Below are 17,170 nucleotides of genomic sequence, written 5' to 3' on the forward strand. Positions count from 1 at the left end.
AGAGCAGTGTCCCAGGGCCAGCTGCTGTGGTGCTTCCATCTCTTGGTGGAGAAGGGTGTTTTCAGCAATCCAACTTCTCTCGTTCTCGGTTTTGGTCTCATCCAGCACTCTGATAGTAATTTGGCTTCCCATGTGAACTTTCTGTTAGATTGAGAGAGAATCAACTCTTCAACCTCCTGTCTTGATGCTCAGATAAGATTCTGAGGCTGAGAATTCCGTACCTTAGATCATTGCAACTAGGCAGCTAGTTGGTAGCAGAACTGGATCAGGGCTAGCATGACAGTGTGACTTGCCGTGTTTGCGTGAGCATGGTTAAATCCATGTGACTTTTTAGTATAGAATCGGCTGTTGGCCTGCACACTTCTTGGACTCTGACCAGCGTGTCAGGTTTCTGATCTCTTTGTTTCTTGTGTTCCCTACAGGTTGTTCCTCCAAAGGAGTGGAAGCCACGAGCATCCTATGATGATATTGATGACCTGGTCATTCCTGCCCCCATCCAGCAGCTGGTGACTGGGCAGTCTGGCCTCTTTACTCAGTACAACATACAGAAGAAAGCCATGACTGTTCGAGAGTTCCGCAAGATAGCCAATAGCGATAAGTGAGTGAAAACACTTTCCTTCCCACCTGTCCTAGCGTCTGGGACCTAATATCTCATGTGCAAAGCAGTCTCTAGGACTGCTGCCATCCCACTGAAGAACAGTTTCCTCACCTCTAGCATCTATCTCTGTCCGCTCTTTACATGGAAGCGTTCCTCATCTCGGTACACGGTCACAGTCTAAACTTGTACATATTTTTACATAAAGTAATCCCATTGTTTTTCCTTCAAAAGTAGGATCATTTACTGACTCTAATAATTTGCAAGGTTGCCAAGGGGAAACTTGGGAGTTGGTTCAAGAGGAGCGTTGGCCGGATGTATTGATACCACCCACTTATCAAAAAGTGGCCTTCGTAGTTTAAGTTATCTCTTCCTTCTGGGTCCTCCTGTCTTTAATCATGGCAAACTCCTCACAACCCCTACAGATGCTGTCTCATTTCCTTTGTGACATTAACCAAATGTGAGTGAACTACCAGGCTGGTTGCTGTTTTCTATCACTCCCTCATCGTCTGTACATTTTTGTCTCTGTTGGAAACATCTTTGTTTAGGCCTGCTGTTTTCAGTTGTTTTCCTCTGCTGTTTTTAATATTTTGCTCTCATTATCTCAGATTTACAGAGAATAAGTTGTGTGTTCCCCTCGTTGGGCTCTGACTAGTCCTTCTTAATCCTCTTGCTTGGATCTTCTCCCTTCCCTTGTTACTTCTTCATTTTGTGGCTCCACAAGGGATTCCTCCCTCCCCCTTGCCTCTTCTCCTGAGCCTTTTTGGTCCACGCATACCTTGGTTTCAGCCAGACTTTTTTCTCTTTTTTTGCGGTACGCAGGCCTCTCACTGCTGTGGCCTCTCCCGTTGCGGAGCACAGGCTCCGGACGCGCAGGCTCAGCGGCCATGGCTCACGGGCCTAGCTGCTCCGCAGCATGTGGGATCTTCCCAGACTGGGGCACGAACCCGTGTCCCCTGCATCGGCAGGTGGACTCACAACCACTGCGCCACCAGGGAATCCCCCCGCCAGACATTTTTGCGGCTCTGCCGTGGAGGCTCGGAGTAGAGCCTCAGCTTGCCAGGCTTCACGCTTGGAGTGCTTTATCATCTCACATCAGGTCGCACTCTTTCTCCGTCTGTGCTCTGCCTTCTTTTCCTTTGACATAGCACAGTTCTAAGTGTGGGCTTCCAATTTTATTGGCAGCCTAACTCTTAAAGCATCTCTGTTGCTGGCCAAACTGCTGTCTAATGAGAGAATCTGTGTAAAAGCCTGTTGAAGAAGTGTGCCACGCTCCGCAGATGAGAGGCTGTGCCGTCTTCATGTCTGCTTCCTAGCTCTGCGCCGTGCCAAGCACACTTGCTTTGTTTCATGTTGGGTTGACCTCACTCAGGCCCCTGTGCTGTTCTTCCTGTCTCATCAACATATGGTAGGCTTTACCTTCTTTCAGGACACCTCTTTTGAAATCAGCCGGTCCTGTGTCTTTTCCCTTCATCTGAAATACAATCAATTCTTACCTTTGATTTCTGTCTGTGTGGTCAGCCAGCTTTAAGAAAACCCAGTAGGGTAGAAACCTAAACTTTTAAAGCAGATCAGTTGGAAGTAGAGTTATTTGTATTTAAAGGGAACTTGAGAGTTCTAAACTTTATTATTCATTAGTTTAACATCAAAATGTAAGGCAGTATTTAAAGTAAGATTTTTTTTTTTTTTCCCACTCATCTCATTATCTCCACATAGTTTCATTTTGGTCTTCCACTCCTTATCATGTTTTTTGGCCATTTGAGTTATAGTGTGCATTTTTTAATACCTATTAGGTTTACACGTTACTCTTTTTAAATTGCATAGTAATTTTTAAGTGGTTTGAATTTTTAAAAGATTTTTTTGGGGAGTAAGTTTTCAGTATGTGATTATTGAGCTAAAGAGTACAGATATTTTTAATGGTATTATGTGGGGAGATATGTATATATATATATTGATAGGGGTGTGTGTGTATTTGAGTGTGTGAGCATATGTATACACATGTATTTTGCTAAATGGAACATCTGATGTGCAAAAACCTATTTTTATGTTTTTAGGACTATTTTATATTTTTATTAAAATATTTGGTTTTCAGGCGTGATGATTTGTTGAATGTTAGCCATACTGCATAGGATGCTGGTAATGTAGCAGTGACAACTGAAGTGAGCCCTCTTGGAGACGCTTTCTTAGAGTGCAGGGAAGTGAATTCTGTTCCAGGGCCTCAGCTCTCCATGTGCTGGGTTTTGGTTGTCTGTGGATACTTAGGGATTTGCAGTCTTGGTTCTCACAGGTTTGGAAGCCTGTTTTCTCCCTGTGTGGCCAAGCCATTCCTGACGGGTGCAGTGTGTAGTTATAGTAGAGTCTCTTGAAAGAGTGGAGGATATCATTCTTAAGGAAGATGGGCTTACATCTTTGTGTACCTTACCTTTTTTGGGCCCAGAACCCACGAAGGGATGTTGAGGGAGTTACTGGGTACTGTATTGGAACCTTGAAGGCCAAGGTTATGTCTTGTTCTTTGAAATGTCTTGCTATCCCTGGAACGGGATTGTGTCTTGTGCCGTTCATAATGCCGCATGTATTTAGTCTCTTGTAAGTGGCTAACACTTTTTTTTCTTTTTTAACTTTTTAAAGGTACTGTACCCCACGCTATAGTGAATTTGAAGAGCTTGAACGGAAATACTGGAAAAATCTCACATTCAATCCCCCAATCTATGGTGCAGATGTGAATGGCACTCTCTATGAAAAGGTGAGACTTCCTGGGATCTCTATGCAGAATTTTTGCGATTTTGTAATTTAATACCATTTTCATCTGCCCAGCATGTAGTGGGCACCAAAAAGCTGTTTTGCTGAATGGGTGTCTGGACAAAGGAATGGCCCACCACCAGGTGATGGGCTGTGCTCACTTAATTGTGGGTAGTTTTGCATGTGACTGAATTTTATTTCTCCCACTCTACATGTGAATTGGATGATATGGTGTTCTTAGCAAGGGCTGTTATAAGAGGCCGTGGGTGGTAGCTCTGATGAGTTCTAGGAAGGGTGGGATCACAGTAAATGAAATGTTGGGGGAGAGCAATGTAGTTTCTGAAGAAAAAAAGATCACTGACCAATATAATGGAAGGGGTATATATTTAAGAAGAGGAAGATATTTAGATTTTCAGAATCCTCAAGATTCTGTAGCAAAAGCTGTTTTAACAAATTACATTGGCTTAGGATTTAGTGCTTTTTGGCATAGAGAACAGCCTTAGATATGATACAAGGAAGAAATATTTGGGACTGTTTTTTGGATGATTAAAAAATCTGTAGGGTGTTTTAGGGATTATCACTCTGATTAATTTATTGTTTTTGTAAATTATTTGAAGGAAGCTGTTTAAAAAGTGGATTCCAGGTTTGTTGATGACAGCTTTTTTGGGTGGTGGGAAGTGAAGCTTGTAGGCATAAATCCAGAACTTACTTATAGGAAGGGGGCTCCTCGATGACCTTTACGACTCAGGATAACATTTTAGACTTTTTACTGAAGACACTGCCCAGTGGAAATAAGGGCTAGATAAGTCACAAATTAGTACACTTGATTCCCATGCTTTGTATTTTTTATGGTTTGAGAGTACTTTCCTCTTTTGACTTAAGTTTCTTTCTTTTTCTTTTTTTTAAAATTAATTTATTTTTGGCTGCGTTGGGTCTTCGTTGCTGCGCGCGGGCTCTCTCTAGTTGCGGCGAGCGGGTGCTACTCTTCGTTGTGGTGCATGGGCTTCTTTTTGCGGTGGCTCCTCTTGTTGCGGAGCATGGTCTCTAGGTGCGCGGGCTCCAGTAGTTGTGGCTTGCGGGCTCTAGAGCGCAGGCTCAGTAGTTGTGGTGCATAGGCTTAGTTGCTCTGCGGCATGTGGGATCTTCCTGGACCACCGCCCGAACCCTTGTCCCCTGCATTGGCGGGCGGATTCTTAACCACTGCACCACCAGGGAAGTCCTGACCTAAGTTTCTTTAGCTTCTGTGCAAACTCTTCCTCTTGGGTTTAGAACAGGTGGCCGTCCCTCCTTTTTCATCTTTCATGTACTAGTGTTCAGTGTTGTTCACCAACTGGTGTTTGCCCTTCGGAAGTATAATGGTGTCAGTTCCAGTGGCAGCTCTGAACAGCGAGTGAGGGGTGCTGTGGTCTTCAGGGCCATGCAGTTTCAACATCATTCCCAATCTTTGTTAGGAGTGACGGCTCACCCGTGACCTGCTCTGTGATTGGTGGGTTCAGAGCCTCAGTTTATATTCAGTATAACTTCCTCTGCAGCATGTTGATGAGTGGAATATTGGCCGCCTGAAAACAATCCTGGACTTGGTGGAAAAGGAGAGCGGGATCACCATTGAGGGCGTGAACACCCCATACCTGTACTTCGGCATGTGGAAGACATCCTTTGCCTGGCACACCGAAGACATGGACCTGTATAGCATCAATTACCTGCACTTTGGAGAACCCAAATCCTGGTAAAGTCGGCCTGCACTTGGCACTGGGGCTTCTCAGCTTTCATGTGCCCAGGGAACACCTTGGAATCGGGCAAAATGCAGATTCTGGTTCGGCAGGCTTAGGGTGGGACTGGTGTGTTACATTTTGTTCCGACTTTCAAGCAGTAAGGTGCTGTTTGAGCTCTGGTGCTGTCCCTGCCCTTGGAGTAGCAGGCGTTAGCAGGCTGGGCACTTAGTACCACAGTATGAAAACAGAAAGGTGCCTGGGTGACTGAGAGCCATGGGGGCTCTCCCACTGCTGTCTGGTTTCTTTTTCTGAACAGGCCTGAGGCATTTCTTAGAGGCAGACTTCCAAGACTGGAGTCACTTCTTCAGATGATAGCTTTCTTTTCCTCATGGAAAAAATATTTGGTGAGCAGCAGTGTGTGCTTTACTCACGAGGGGACGCAGGACCACTCAGCATCCGCTCCCTGCTCTCCACCGAGGCTGCCGTCTGGCTGGGGAGAAATCAGGGAAGGCTCTCTCGTTTCTTCCTGCGCCCACCCGTCTATCTCAGCATGTTAGCGAAGATGCTGCCTTCAGCAAAGCAAAAGACAGATGAGGTGCCCACCCTCACACAGATAGGGGACTGGTCAGGAGAGAGAAAGTGGGAGAAAAGCTCTGATGGGGAACAGTGGTTGTAATAGGTTCACACAGGAAGGTGTGTGAGCATGGGGACTAGAGAAGGCTCCCCTGGAAGAGATGACAGCTGAGCCGAGAGCTCGCAGATGAGGACGCGGCTGGGTGTGGTGGTGGTGGGTTTGGAAGGGGGACTGAGGGAAGGGTGTCTGGGTGGTTGTAACAGCACGTGCAAAGACACTTGAGAGCAAGCACGGTGTCTTGAGTAACTAGAGGAAGGAAGTCCCTTGTGGTTTGCGTGCTGTGTATGAGGCCGGAGGGGTGAGGAGGCCGGAGGGGACACCGTGGCAGGCCACGGGGAGTCGTGCAAACTGTATCCGTCTCCATTCCCTTCCGGTATCTTCAGCCACATCCTTTCCCAGGGCTTTTCTTTTCTTCTGTCAGATGCTTTCCAGTTTCCAGTCTTGGAAGGGGGAAAACCCTTTTGAGCCTGTGATTACCCCCTAACTACTGTCCTAGTTCCTTCCTTAGGTGGCTGGACTTCTAGACTCTAGCTTTTGTGTCTTCACCATGTTTACTCTGAAGTTCCCTGAAATTGGACTTCCTGTTCTCGGGTCAAGAGGTTTTCTAGTTGCTATATACACTCTTTAGGTCATCTGAAGTGGTTCCTTTAGAGACTTCTGTGCAAGGTTGCCTGATGGATCACAGAGTCCTTTAGGTGACAGACATTTTCCTCAGCTCCTCATCTGTTTTGTTGCATAACAAAGCTATTTGGGATGGGAAGGTTTTGTTGTGGAATCATCTTTAGAATGCATTGTAAGGGTAAATCAGACTTAATGTGAGTTCCCGAATATAAAGCTTAACAGTTGTGCAAAAGTTTTAAATAGTCTTCTATGTATTTTTTATTTTTTCTGTTCGTGTTTTTTTTTTTTTTTTTTTTGCTGTATGCAGGCCTCTCACTGTTGTGGCCTCTCCCGTTGCGGAGCACAGGCTCTGGACGCGCAGGCTCAGTGGCCATGGCTCACGGGCCCAGCCGCTCCGTGGCATGTGGGATCTTCCCAGACCGGGGCACGAACCCGCGTCCCCTGCACTGGCAGGCGGACTCTCAACCACTGAGCCACCAGGGAAGCCCTTTTGTTCGTTTTTTAATGAAGGGCAATTCCTATGGTGTCTAGATAAGCACGGGGGTGGAGGAGTGAGTGCTTACTGGGTAATCAGTACACGGTTGTGGAGACAAAGGGAAATGGGTCAGCACATAGGGGCCAGGTCTCTGGTACCTGATCCATTGTCACCTCGTTTCCCATCTCCCTCCCTCTATCTCATCCCAGTTAGGCCTTTCAGGCTCTGCCAGGAGCACTTTAATGCCATCCTCCTCCTTTTTTTTTTTTTAACTTTTATTGCATGAACAACATTATAAAGGAGAACAACATTGAGTGTGTACCATAAATCCTGGTTCATGATAAATATTCAATAAATGTCTTGTTAAATGAATGAATATAAAAGATAAAACCGCTCACACTTCTGCGTGTGCTCTGCCCTCCTCTGCCCAAACAATCTAATACTTCATTTCTTCAGATCCCTATCTAGTTCTCGTGGTTGGGAAGTTGAAAAGTCTGATATTTCAAGCTGATCTGAAAGGGGGGACGAGCCCCTCTGCTCAGCGGCCGATGCTTCTGTGTGCTTGCAGGTACTCCGTCCCGCCTGAGCACGGAAAGCGGCTGGAGCGCCTGGCCAAAGGTACGGGGTCCACTTCGCTTGCTGGGTCAGACCTGCCTGTGAGCTGCGCTCATTGCTCTAAGGTGTCCACTTGCTATGGTCCTTTCTCAGGCCCACATGTGGGGAGTGAGCCAGACTGCCAGATTGGTTACATATCAGAGCGACTAAAATGAGAGCCTTTTCCCACTTTGTCTTGGGAAGGGACTTACTAAGTCTTAGACTGTGTTTGCCTCAATTTTATCATGCATGGGTTTATTTGACCAGGGATAGTGTATTGGTCATATTGGGTCTGTCTCTTTTGCCAAAAACCCAAATCATCAAGTCAAAGTTGAATTTTATGCTTTGGTTCTTTTTAGTGGACTCTAATAGATTTGTACCTCTACAGAGCCTATTTCACAAGAGCTTGGGTCGTGTGTGCTGTAGTTGTGTTACTAACAAAAGATTGAGGATCCCAGTGAATGGAGAAAGGCTCTAAATTGTTTCAAAGGTCTTTGTGAGAACAGAGGCACCTGGGGCAATCCCCCAAATAGGATTTGATTACCCATGTAACAGCCTACACAGGAGACAGCCCAGAGGTTCACCGTAGAACCTTAGGATTGACCTGAAGCTAGAAGAATCTGTGGAGATCACATTGGTGATTCATCCTCCTTATCATGTAGATGAGATGCACGGTGTGAGGTGACTCCAGGGTTACAGAGCCAGTGTGGGGCTGTGTATTAACTGTGCCCGTTTGCAATTAAACAGGCTTTTTCCCGGGCAGTGCTCAAAGCTGTGAGGCTTTTCTCCGCCATAAGATGACCTTGATTTCTCCTTTAATGCTGAAGAAATACGGAATTCCCTTTGACAAGGTGAGTGGATTTTGCACACAGCAGCCCTTGGCTTACACGGAAACCACCCTTTCTGGTGTGTGTTTCACAGAGGAGCTTTATTCTGCTTGATTCTCTGTACCAGGTGTGGGCCAGGGCTAATCTGTATCATCATTTGATCTCGAAGCATTAAAGGTGGGCTACCCCTTCCTGGTGCCAGAGGAGGGTCAAGCCCCCTTGAACAGTGTCATCTGGAGGAGTCATTAATTACAGTCATGGTGTCTGATGTGTAGAGGCTTTGCATGTCACAGAAGATACCAAGTCCCCGGTGGTTTTGTGACCCATCCCTGGCCACTAAGCTCAGTTGTAGCAGAGCTGGAGCACAACTTTCCAGGTCTCTAGATGCCTGCCATTTGCTGCAGCTGCTTCCCGTTTGCTCTTGTTCAGGTGACTCAGGAAGCTGGAGAATTTATGATCACTTTCCCTTATGGGTACCATGCCGGCTTTAACCATGGCTTCAACTGTGCTGAGTCCACTAATTTTGCTACCCGGCGGTGGATCGAGTATGGCAAACAAGCTGTGCTGGTAAGTCCGCTGGGTTTCCTTCACAATAACTGTGTCTAAAAATGACTGGTTGAGCCAGCCAACCTTCTTAGATACACTGGCTGGTGATTAGAACATTTCTTTGAGCTGCTGGAATTCAGAAGCAGAGTGGCAGGGAATGTGCAAAAGTGCCAGCATCTTGTGTTCACAAAGAATTTAAAAAGATTTGTTCAGATTTGAGTTGTATAAAATGAGGTTTCCGTGCTTGAGTCCATTGAGCATTAAAACTACACCTACACACTGTGCTATTTCTTTCTTTAGCCACTCTGGGATTTCTCTGTTGAGGAGAAATCTTAAGGGCTTCCTTTTACATTAGGGAAGCAGCAGGGCTGGACGTTTGGCTGGGAGTAGACTCGCTTCTGTGGTCCTGGCTTGGATAGACAGCAGAGGGAAGGTGGACATTGACCATCCAGGGTCTAAGCTGAGCCTCATCTCTACCCGTTCTCCATGTGCCCTAGTTAGCGCCCAGGTTGACTTGCCCCAGTGCCATGTGTCCTCCACCCTTTTTTCCCTGCTTCCTTTCATGTGTGAAGGCTCTGCAAGGACGTTATGCCCTCAGCCTGTGAACCCAAACAGTTCAGCCTTAAATTGTCTTGTGTCTTTTCCCATTTGGAGGGAGGAGATGGGAGGAGGGGGTCGGGGGAGGAGCAGGGCAAGTGTCTCACCTGGAGCTCCTCTGGCACCTTGCGACAGTGCTCCTGCAGGAAGGACATGGTGAAGATCTCCATGGACGTGTTTGTGAGGAAGTTCCAGCCAGAAAGGTACAAACTCTGGAAAGCTGGGAAGGACAGCACTGTCATCGACCACACTCTGCCCACGCCAGAAGCAGCCGAGTTTCTCAAGGAGAGTGAACTGGCCCCGAGAGCCCAGAAGGAGGAGGAGTGCCCGGAGGAGGACGACATGGAGGGGGTTGAGGATGGAGAGGAGGGTGACCTGAAGAGGAGGTAACCCTGCAGCCCTCGGGCCCAGCTGCCTGAGGGAGGCGTGTCTGGCAGCTCCCGTAGCCTCCCGAGAGACTGCTTCTGAGTGGGGTGTTTGAGCACAGCTGAGGGAATATTTTTCTTGGTACAGGCCCCAGAATCCTCAGTGAGGTGTTCAGGCCCTTCCTCATGGCTGCCACCCAAGGATGGTAGCACCGCTACATGGGCCGTAGTCTGCTGGAGCAAGGCTCACATGCGTGCGAGGGCATGGCTCCCTCTGAGCCAGAGAAGCCAGTTTTCTCATTGTCATTTGAGGGCTTTTTTAAAAACAAATTTATTAGTTTATTAATTTATTATTATTTTTTAATTTTTGACTGCGTTGGGTCTTTGTTGCTGCGCACGGGCTTTCTCTAGCTGTGGCGAGCAGGGGCTACTCTTCGTTGCGGTGCGCAGGCTTCTCATCGCGGTGGCTTCTCGTTGTGGAGCACGGGCTCTAGGCGTGCGGGCTTCAGTAGTTGTGGCTCGCCGGCTCTAGAGTACAGGCTCAGTAGTTGTGGCACGCGGGCTCAGTAGTTGTGGCTCGCGGGGCTCTAGAGCGCAGGCTCAGTAGTTGTGGCGCACGGGCTTAGTTGCTCTGCGGCATGTGGGATCTTCCCGGACCAGGGCTCAAACCCGTGTCCCCTGCATTGGTAGGCGGATTCTTAACCACTGCGCCACCAGGGAAGTCCCCATTTGAGGGCTTTTTGAAAAGGCGAGAGTAGTGAAGGAAATGAGACTCGCAAGGGCAGGGGCCAGGGTCCTTGGTGTCTGAGCCAGAGGATCTGTCCTCAGGAGAGTTTCTCCTGGGCTGTGTGGGGAAGAAAGGAGGAACATTTATCGGGGACCTGCTGTACACCAGGCGCTCTGCCAGGTGCTCAGCACACCTCTTCTTAAGCCTCATGTCAAACCTGTGAAGGGGGTGTTGACATCCCTATTTGCATTTGATGGAACAGGCTCCGGGAGGTGAGGTCCCTGGTCTCAGGTGGCACCAAAGTGTGAAGCAGGCTCTGGCCATTGATTTTGGGTTGTGTGGGGAGGTGTTTGTGTAAGCAGATGTATACTGGGGCTCTTAAAAAGTTTGCCCTCCTCCTTGCAGCCTGGCCAAGCACCGTATCGGGACAAAGAGGCACCGAGTTTGTCTTGAAATCCCACAGGAGGTGAGTCAGAGCGAGCTCTTCCCCAGGGAGGAGCTGGGCTCTGGACAATACGATATGGCAGAGTGCCAGGCCGCCCTTGCTCCTGTGAGGCCCACCCACAGCTCCGTGCGCCAAGTTGAGGACGGTCTCACCTTCCCAGGTGAGTTGGTTATGGTATTTTTCCCCACGGCCCTAATCATTCTTTTCTGTGTTGGACGCCACATCAATGCAAGGTCGCAGATGTGACAAAGGGGAGGCGGGTCTGTGAGCAGATGGTGTGATTGGAGTGTGGGAAGTGCTTTGGTTGGGGTCACCCAGGGCGGCTGAGGAACATGGGGGAAAGGCCTCCGCCCACCCTCTGCCTGGTGAAGTGCCCGTGAATTAACTCTTACAGAGTAAGCAGCGATTTTCCAGGCAGACAGACTGGGGGGGACATAGAAGGGGCTTCCCTGATAGGAGGAGCAGGGGCCCAGGCCCAGAGACGTGCACAAGCATGAGCTGTTTGGGGAGCTGGCAGTGATTTCCTGTGATTTGAACAAGGGGTGGGAAGGGTGGGAGACGGGTGTGTCACAGGAGCGACCTGAGAAATGGGATGAGATGATGTGGAGACTGCCTGCTGCCTGAGAGTTTGCTCATTGGGAGGCTTGAGAGGCCGTTTGTATTTCAGGAGAGGACAGTGTGGTCCAGTACAGTGTTTGAAAGCGTTCACTAGGACAGTTGTTGAGGATAGATGTGTTAGGAAGGGGCTTGTATCAGTCTCGGGTCAGGCTTGGAGGATCTCTGCGTCGACAGGACCTTGGAGTATCTGCTGAGAGCCAGTCAGCACTATGGACTTGGACCCTGGGGCCCTGCTGCCTTCTGCTGAGCCGTCTTTCTAGCCTGGCTTCTCTGGGTCTCTGCTGAGCTGCAGGAGACTTCTGAGGAAGTGACAGCTGCCACTTAACTGAGTGTCTGCTGTGTGCAAGGCTGTGCTCTCACCTTACACGCAGCAGTCTTATTTAAAAACCCTGGAGAGAGGTGGTAGTATCCTCAAGTTACAGAGGATGAAACTGGAGGCCCAGAGAGGCTAAGCAGCTCGCCCCAGATCACACAGGGACCCTGTCGGTGGTGGAGTCAGAGTTCAGAGCCAGGCCTCACTTGCTGCCCGTGTTCCTTGGCCTTGTCAGTCTGCCTTTCTTTTTTTTTTTTTTTTTTTTTTTTTGCGATACGCGGGCCTCTCGTTGTGGCGTCTCCCGTTGCGGAACACAGGCTCTGGACGCGCAGGCTTAGCGGCCATGGCTCACGGGTCCAGCCACTCCGTGGCATGTGGGATTTTCCCGGACCGGGGCTCGAACCCGTGTCCCCTGCATCGGCTGGCTGACTCTCAACCACTGCGCCACCAGGGAAGCCCCACTTTGCCTTTCTTGAAGTTCAGAAGCACAAGAGAAAGTGGGCTCTGTACAGTGTGTCTGTGTGTTTCAGATTATTCCGACTCCACCGAAGTCAAATTTGAAGAGCTTAAAAATGTCAAGCTGGAAGAGGAGGAGGAGGAGGAGGAGGAGGAGATGGAGGAGGATCAGGAAGCAGCTGCCTTGGACCTTTCTGTGAATCCGGTTTCTTTTGGGGGTCGCCTCATCTTCTCAGGCTCCAAAAAGAAGTCATCTTCCAGCCTGGGCTCTGGTTCTTCACGGGATTCTATTTCTTCCGATTCAGAAACCAGTGAGCCTCTGTCCTGCCGAGCCCAAGGGCAAACGGGAGTCCTCACTGTGCACAGCTACGCCAAAGGGGACGACAGGGTCACCGCAGGAGAGTCATACACGAGGAAGAAAGGGGGTGTCACCAGGAGCATCAACGAGCAGGAGCTGGCTGAGGTGTGGGCGCTGGGTGGGGTGGGGGGCAGGGGGCCTCCTGTGTTGGGGAGGGAGGTGGTTCTGGCACTGGGCTGCTGCAGAGTCCCAGATGGCAGGAGAGTCCCTCAGGATGGACCGCCAGTCTGCAATTGTGTCAAGCAAAAGCCAGGTGGCAGTGGGTCACTTCAGCTTGTTCTTTGCTCGGAGTTCCTTTCTCTTATCTCTGTGGAACTGTTGTTCCAAAGAATTGCCTTGCAGCCTCAGTGGCTGCCCTCGGTGGATCTTCAGCTGAGTTCGGTGCATCCTCTGCCCCTCCTGGCCTTAGGGGCCAGGGTTAGAGTGGCAGTGGTTGCAGGGTTTGAGGTTTGGGGTGAGGTGGCCTTCCTTAGCCTGGACTCCCCTGGGAGTTCTCCCTCTACTCCCCTCTTCATTCTTCCCCTCCCAGTATAACACTGCTAACGCAGCATCGATTTGGAGGCCAGGATGAACTCCAGAGCTGTAACCGTGGACATGTCTGTTCAGGCTTCCTCTCAGGACACGCCGTTGCCAAAAGCTCTGTCTTTTGTTTGTTCTGTGTAGAAAGGCGTTTGGTGGGTCTGAGTGGGATACAGCGGGCCACGTTGGGTGCAGCCGACTCAGGCCTGCCCTGAGTGACCTGCTCTCTCCCCAGCCTTGCAGCCTATGCGTAAGTTGCAGCCCAGGCTGGGGGTGGAGTGGGGTCACTGGCAGGTAGCAGAAGTCAGCACAGACTTCCCCGTTCCCTTCCCTTCATCTTTGAAAAATTTATCGTCTAAAAGTTTTTATTATGAAGCATTTAAAAAGTATATGCAACTAGAATACTGTCATGAACGCCACGTGTACCCTTGTTATTTCTTCATATTAACAATTGGCTTGTTGGCTTTATCTTTTCTTTGGCTGAAATACTGACACTTAAAATTCCTCTAGTTTTTTCAGCAGTGCCTTTCTGTGATTGGTTTTTCCCCTTGTCTTGAACACCCGATGTAGTTTTTCTTTCTGCCTTCTCTGAATCTTGGGCTCAGTTTCTGTAGACCCCCTTTCTCCACGTGAAGGTCCCCCCTCCCTCTCACACGGCGTGTGGGTATCCACCGTACACGTGCCTCTGATCACCGCTCCCTCTGCACTCCTGTGGCTGCTTCCGCAGGAGAGGGCTCTTCCACTTGGAAACCAGAACCCCTTAGGTTCCCCGTGGCCGCATCCCAGCCATCCTTCCCAAAGCTCTGTGCCCTCTTGTGCATCCTGCTGTCTCTGCAGGCCATGCTGTCCTTCTCTTGCCCTGTCCTCCTGACTTGCTTTCCTCCAGCTGCATTCACAACCACAGAAGCCGCTAACAATAGCAAGGATTTACTAGACACTTGAATGCGTTGTTCAGACCACATGTTACTGCTGAAGCAGTCTTACCACAGTCAGGTTTTTTGTGGCGTTTTTTTTTTTTGGTGGTGGGGGCAATACATAAATTACAGCCATCTTTTTTCCTCTCAAATTAGGAACCAGTTAAGTTATGGATACAGGAGGCGGGCACATGCACTCAGAATGCCACTTTGTTACCAGTTACAATGGTTGAAGAGAGTGGCTTCTAACCTGTGGCCGAATGGCCCTGCCGCTCACTTACCCTCAATTACAGATGACCCATCTAGTCACAGGTGGCCCTGGACGACTCAGGCCCCTCTCACAGAGGCAGAGAGTTTCCCACTCACCTTCTGTGTGTTGTGCACACAGGAATGCACTCCCTCTGCAAAAGGCAGATGCCAGAAAATGAAAGCCAGGACTCCTCCCGCGGAAATATGCTGGGAGAGGAGGCTTCTCTCTGACACGCCTCTCTCGTGCAACCCCTGCTCCAGAACCGTAGCGTGTCTTGCTGGTTCTTTTTTGTTTGTGTGTGGACCTCTCAGCTGCAGCCTGATGGTAATAACTTCTCCGCTCCGTCACCTGCCATCTTTCCCACCTCTCCCCTTGACGTGCTTGTGTCCTCTTCGCTTTACTCTGTAATGGTTTGTACGCCTGCTCTGGGCTAGGACTGTGCCTTCAAGGAGCTCATAGTCTAGGCAAATAGATGCGAGCAGGGAATTCTGGTACCTGGTGATGAGCATTGCAGCACAAGTGGAAGAGTTAGCAGCTTGGCCTGGGGTTGGGTTGAGGAGGCAGAGAGACAGCAGGGGAAGGAGCTTAGTGGGAGCATGCTGGGAGGATGAGATGAAATTGGAGCGGGAATCTAGGGGAGGAGGGGGTTCTGTTTGGTGCTGGGGGCTCATGCCAGGGTCAGAGCAGGTCGGGGGTCCACAGTGGTTTTGTTGGTCTCAGGCATATGGGATGAGAAGGCCTTGGGAAGTGTGGGTGGGCTGTGTCAGGAGCCGGGTCCTGGAGTTCTGAGGCTCTTTGACTTGAGAGTCAGGGGGTGGGGGGCAGTGGAAGTTTCCCTGCCATGTGTTTTTGGAGATTGAAGATTTCTATAACACATTTTTTAATACACAAAGATGCATTGAAGATTTCTATAACACGTTTTTTAATACACAAAGATGCATATGGTATAATACAGCGAACCAAAATACTGATCGTCAAGATCTAACAGTTGTCAATATTTTGTCACATTTGCTTCATCTGTCTTTTTTTTTTTTATCTTCTTTGTGGCTGTGCAACTTGTGGGATCTTAGTTCCCTGACCAGGGATTGAACCTCTGGCACAGTGAAAGCGCTGAGTCCTAACCACTGGACCGCCAAGGAAGTCCCCATCTGTCCTTTTTTTATTTGCTGAAGTATTTTATAGCAAATCCGGATGTTATGTGATTTCTTCCCTACTTCGGTGTGTATCTCTAAAAAATATGGGTGTTTTCTTAATCACCATGCTGTTTTATTTATTTATTTATTTAATTTTTTTTTTTTTTTTTTGCGGCACGCGGGCCTCTCACCGCTGTGGCCTCTCCCGCTGCGGAGCACAGGCTCCGGATGTGCAGGCTTAGCGGCCACGGCTCACGGACCCCGCCGCTCCGCAGCACGTGGGATCTTCCCAGACCGGGGCACGAACCCGCGTCCCCTGCATTGGCAGGCAGATCCTCAACCACTGCGCCACCAGGGAAGCCCCACCATGCCGTTTTATACCTAACAAAATGACAGAAATTCTCTAGCATTATCTAATACCCAGTTCACAATCAAATTTCCCCAGTAGTCTAAACAAAATTTATTTTACAGTAGGTTTGTTTGAATCAGGATTTAATTAATCTTACATCTTATGTCTGTTCATTATGTCTCTTAAGTCTGCCTTAATCTAGAGCAGTGCCCCTCTGTCCACCTGCCACTGACTCACTCAAAGAAACTGTCAGTTGTTCTTTGGATTGCCCAGTGAAGCGTTTTTTAAGCTTTGCATTGATGTCTTGGAAGATCATTTTGGAAGCAGTATAAAGGTTTTTGGGGGAAGAAGGAGGCAAAATTAGAAACAGCAGAGGTTCCCTTGAAGATGGAATTATAGATGATTTTCACTTCCTGCATTTAAAAATTGTTTGAATACTTTTTATGAATACGTATTATTTTTATAATCAAATACTTCTCCTTCAGGACAGGAGGAAAAATGGTTTGCAAGAGGGAAATCAGTTTGGAACCTGTTCCTTTAGTCTGAGAGGTAGTGAGGGCCTGAGCCGTGAGGTGCTGGCGGGGGTGGATGGAGGGGGCTGGGGTAATGACTGCTTGGAAGGTGGGAGCCCGGGGCCGGGGGCTGTGTGGGGTTAGTGGGAGGGCAGTGCAGGGGTGACCTGGAATTCTGGCTCGTGTTACTTACCGGATGGACAGGGGTGTATCGGTGGAGGATGGAGGTGGCAGGAAAAGGGAAGGGGTTATTTGAGTGTGACTCAGGTGTGAGTTCAGCCTGGGGCATGCTGAGTGCGACCTGCTTGTGAGGCAGGCATTGGAGACGTGCATACACGCACCTTAGGTGGGTAGTTTTGGGAGTCACCCTCACCTGGAGGGTGTCGGTGGGTGTGGGAGAGTTCGCCTGTGGGGCATGTGGAACATGAAGAACAGTTTTCACAGTATGGGTGTTGGTAGAGGGCCCGGGAAGGAGAAGGACAAGCAGAAGAGAGCAGCCAGAGGTTCAGGAGCTAGGAGAGGGTCGTGTGTGCAGAGCCGGGGAGGAGAGGGTGGAAGACGGTGGCAGCCGGCTGAGTGGGCCTGCGTTAAAGAGGGGGCGGTGGGACATAATGAGGGCGGGAGGCGGGGGAGCTCTGACAGGAGGGAGGGCTGGGGTCTCTAGCAGAGGCGGGCACAGGAGAGGATGGCTGCAGGTGGGTTTTTATTGTAGTAAAATATGCATGACATAAAATATCACTCTAACCCTTTTTTAGTGTACAGCTCAGGGGCCTTAAGTGCCTTCATATTTTGTGCAGCCATCAGCAGGCCGCAGATAGTTTTGAGGTGGGAAGAGGCAGTTGTCTGTCTGGAACAGTCCTCTGCTCATTGG

At 49.3% G+C, this 17,170-nt stretch overlaps 1 protein-coding gene across 2 annotated transcripts in view; it reads left to right on the forward strand.

Annotated features, from left to right (window-relative positions):
* The window catches only part of KDM4A (lysine demethylase 4A), a gene marked incomplete at its 5' end in the record, with an annotated part of 39,460 nt that overhangs the window by 343 nt on the left and 21,947 nt on the right, over nt 1-17,170 (forward strand). For both annotated transcript variants that reach the window (XM_079698123.1, XM_079698124.1), the window contains 9 exons: nt 423-598; nt 3,224-3,338; nt 4,867-5,060; nt 7,345-7,394; nt 8,118-8,221; nt 8,627-8,764; nt 9,476-9,726; nt 10,838-11,037; nt 12,339-12,727. In XM_079698123.1, coding sequence (XP_079554249.1) covers nt 423-598; nt 3,224-3,338; nt 4,867-5,060; nt 7,345-7,394; nt 8,118-8,221; nt 8,627-8,764; nt 9,476-9,726; nt 10,838-11,037; nt 12,339-12,727 — 1,617 coding nt within the window. The remainder of the gene's footprint in view (nt 1-422; nt 599-3,223; nt 3,339-4,866; nt 5,061-7,344; nt 7,395-8,117; nt 8,222-8,626; nt 8,765-9,475; nt 9,727-10,837; nt 11,038-12,338; nt 12,728-17,170) is intronic.

This window comes from Hyperoodon ampullatus (assembly GCF_949752795.1).
Source record: "Hyperoodon ampullatus genome assembly, chromosome: 2".
NCBI lineage: Eukaryota > Metazoa > Chordata > Mammalia > Artiodactyla > Ziphiidae > Hyperoodon > Hyperoodon ampullatus.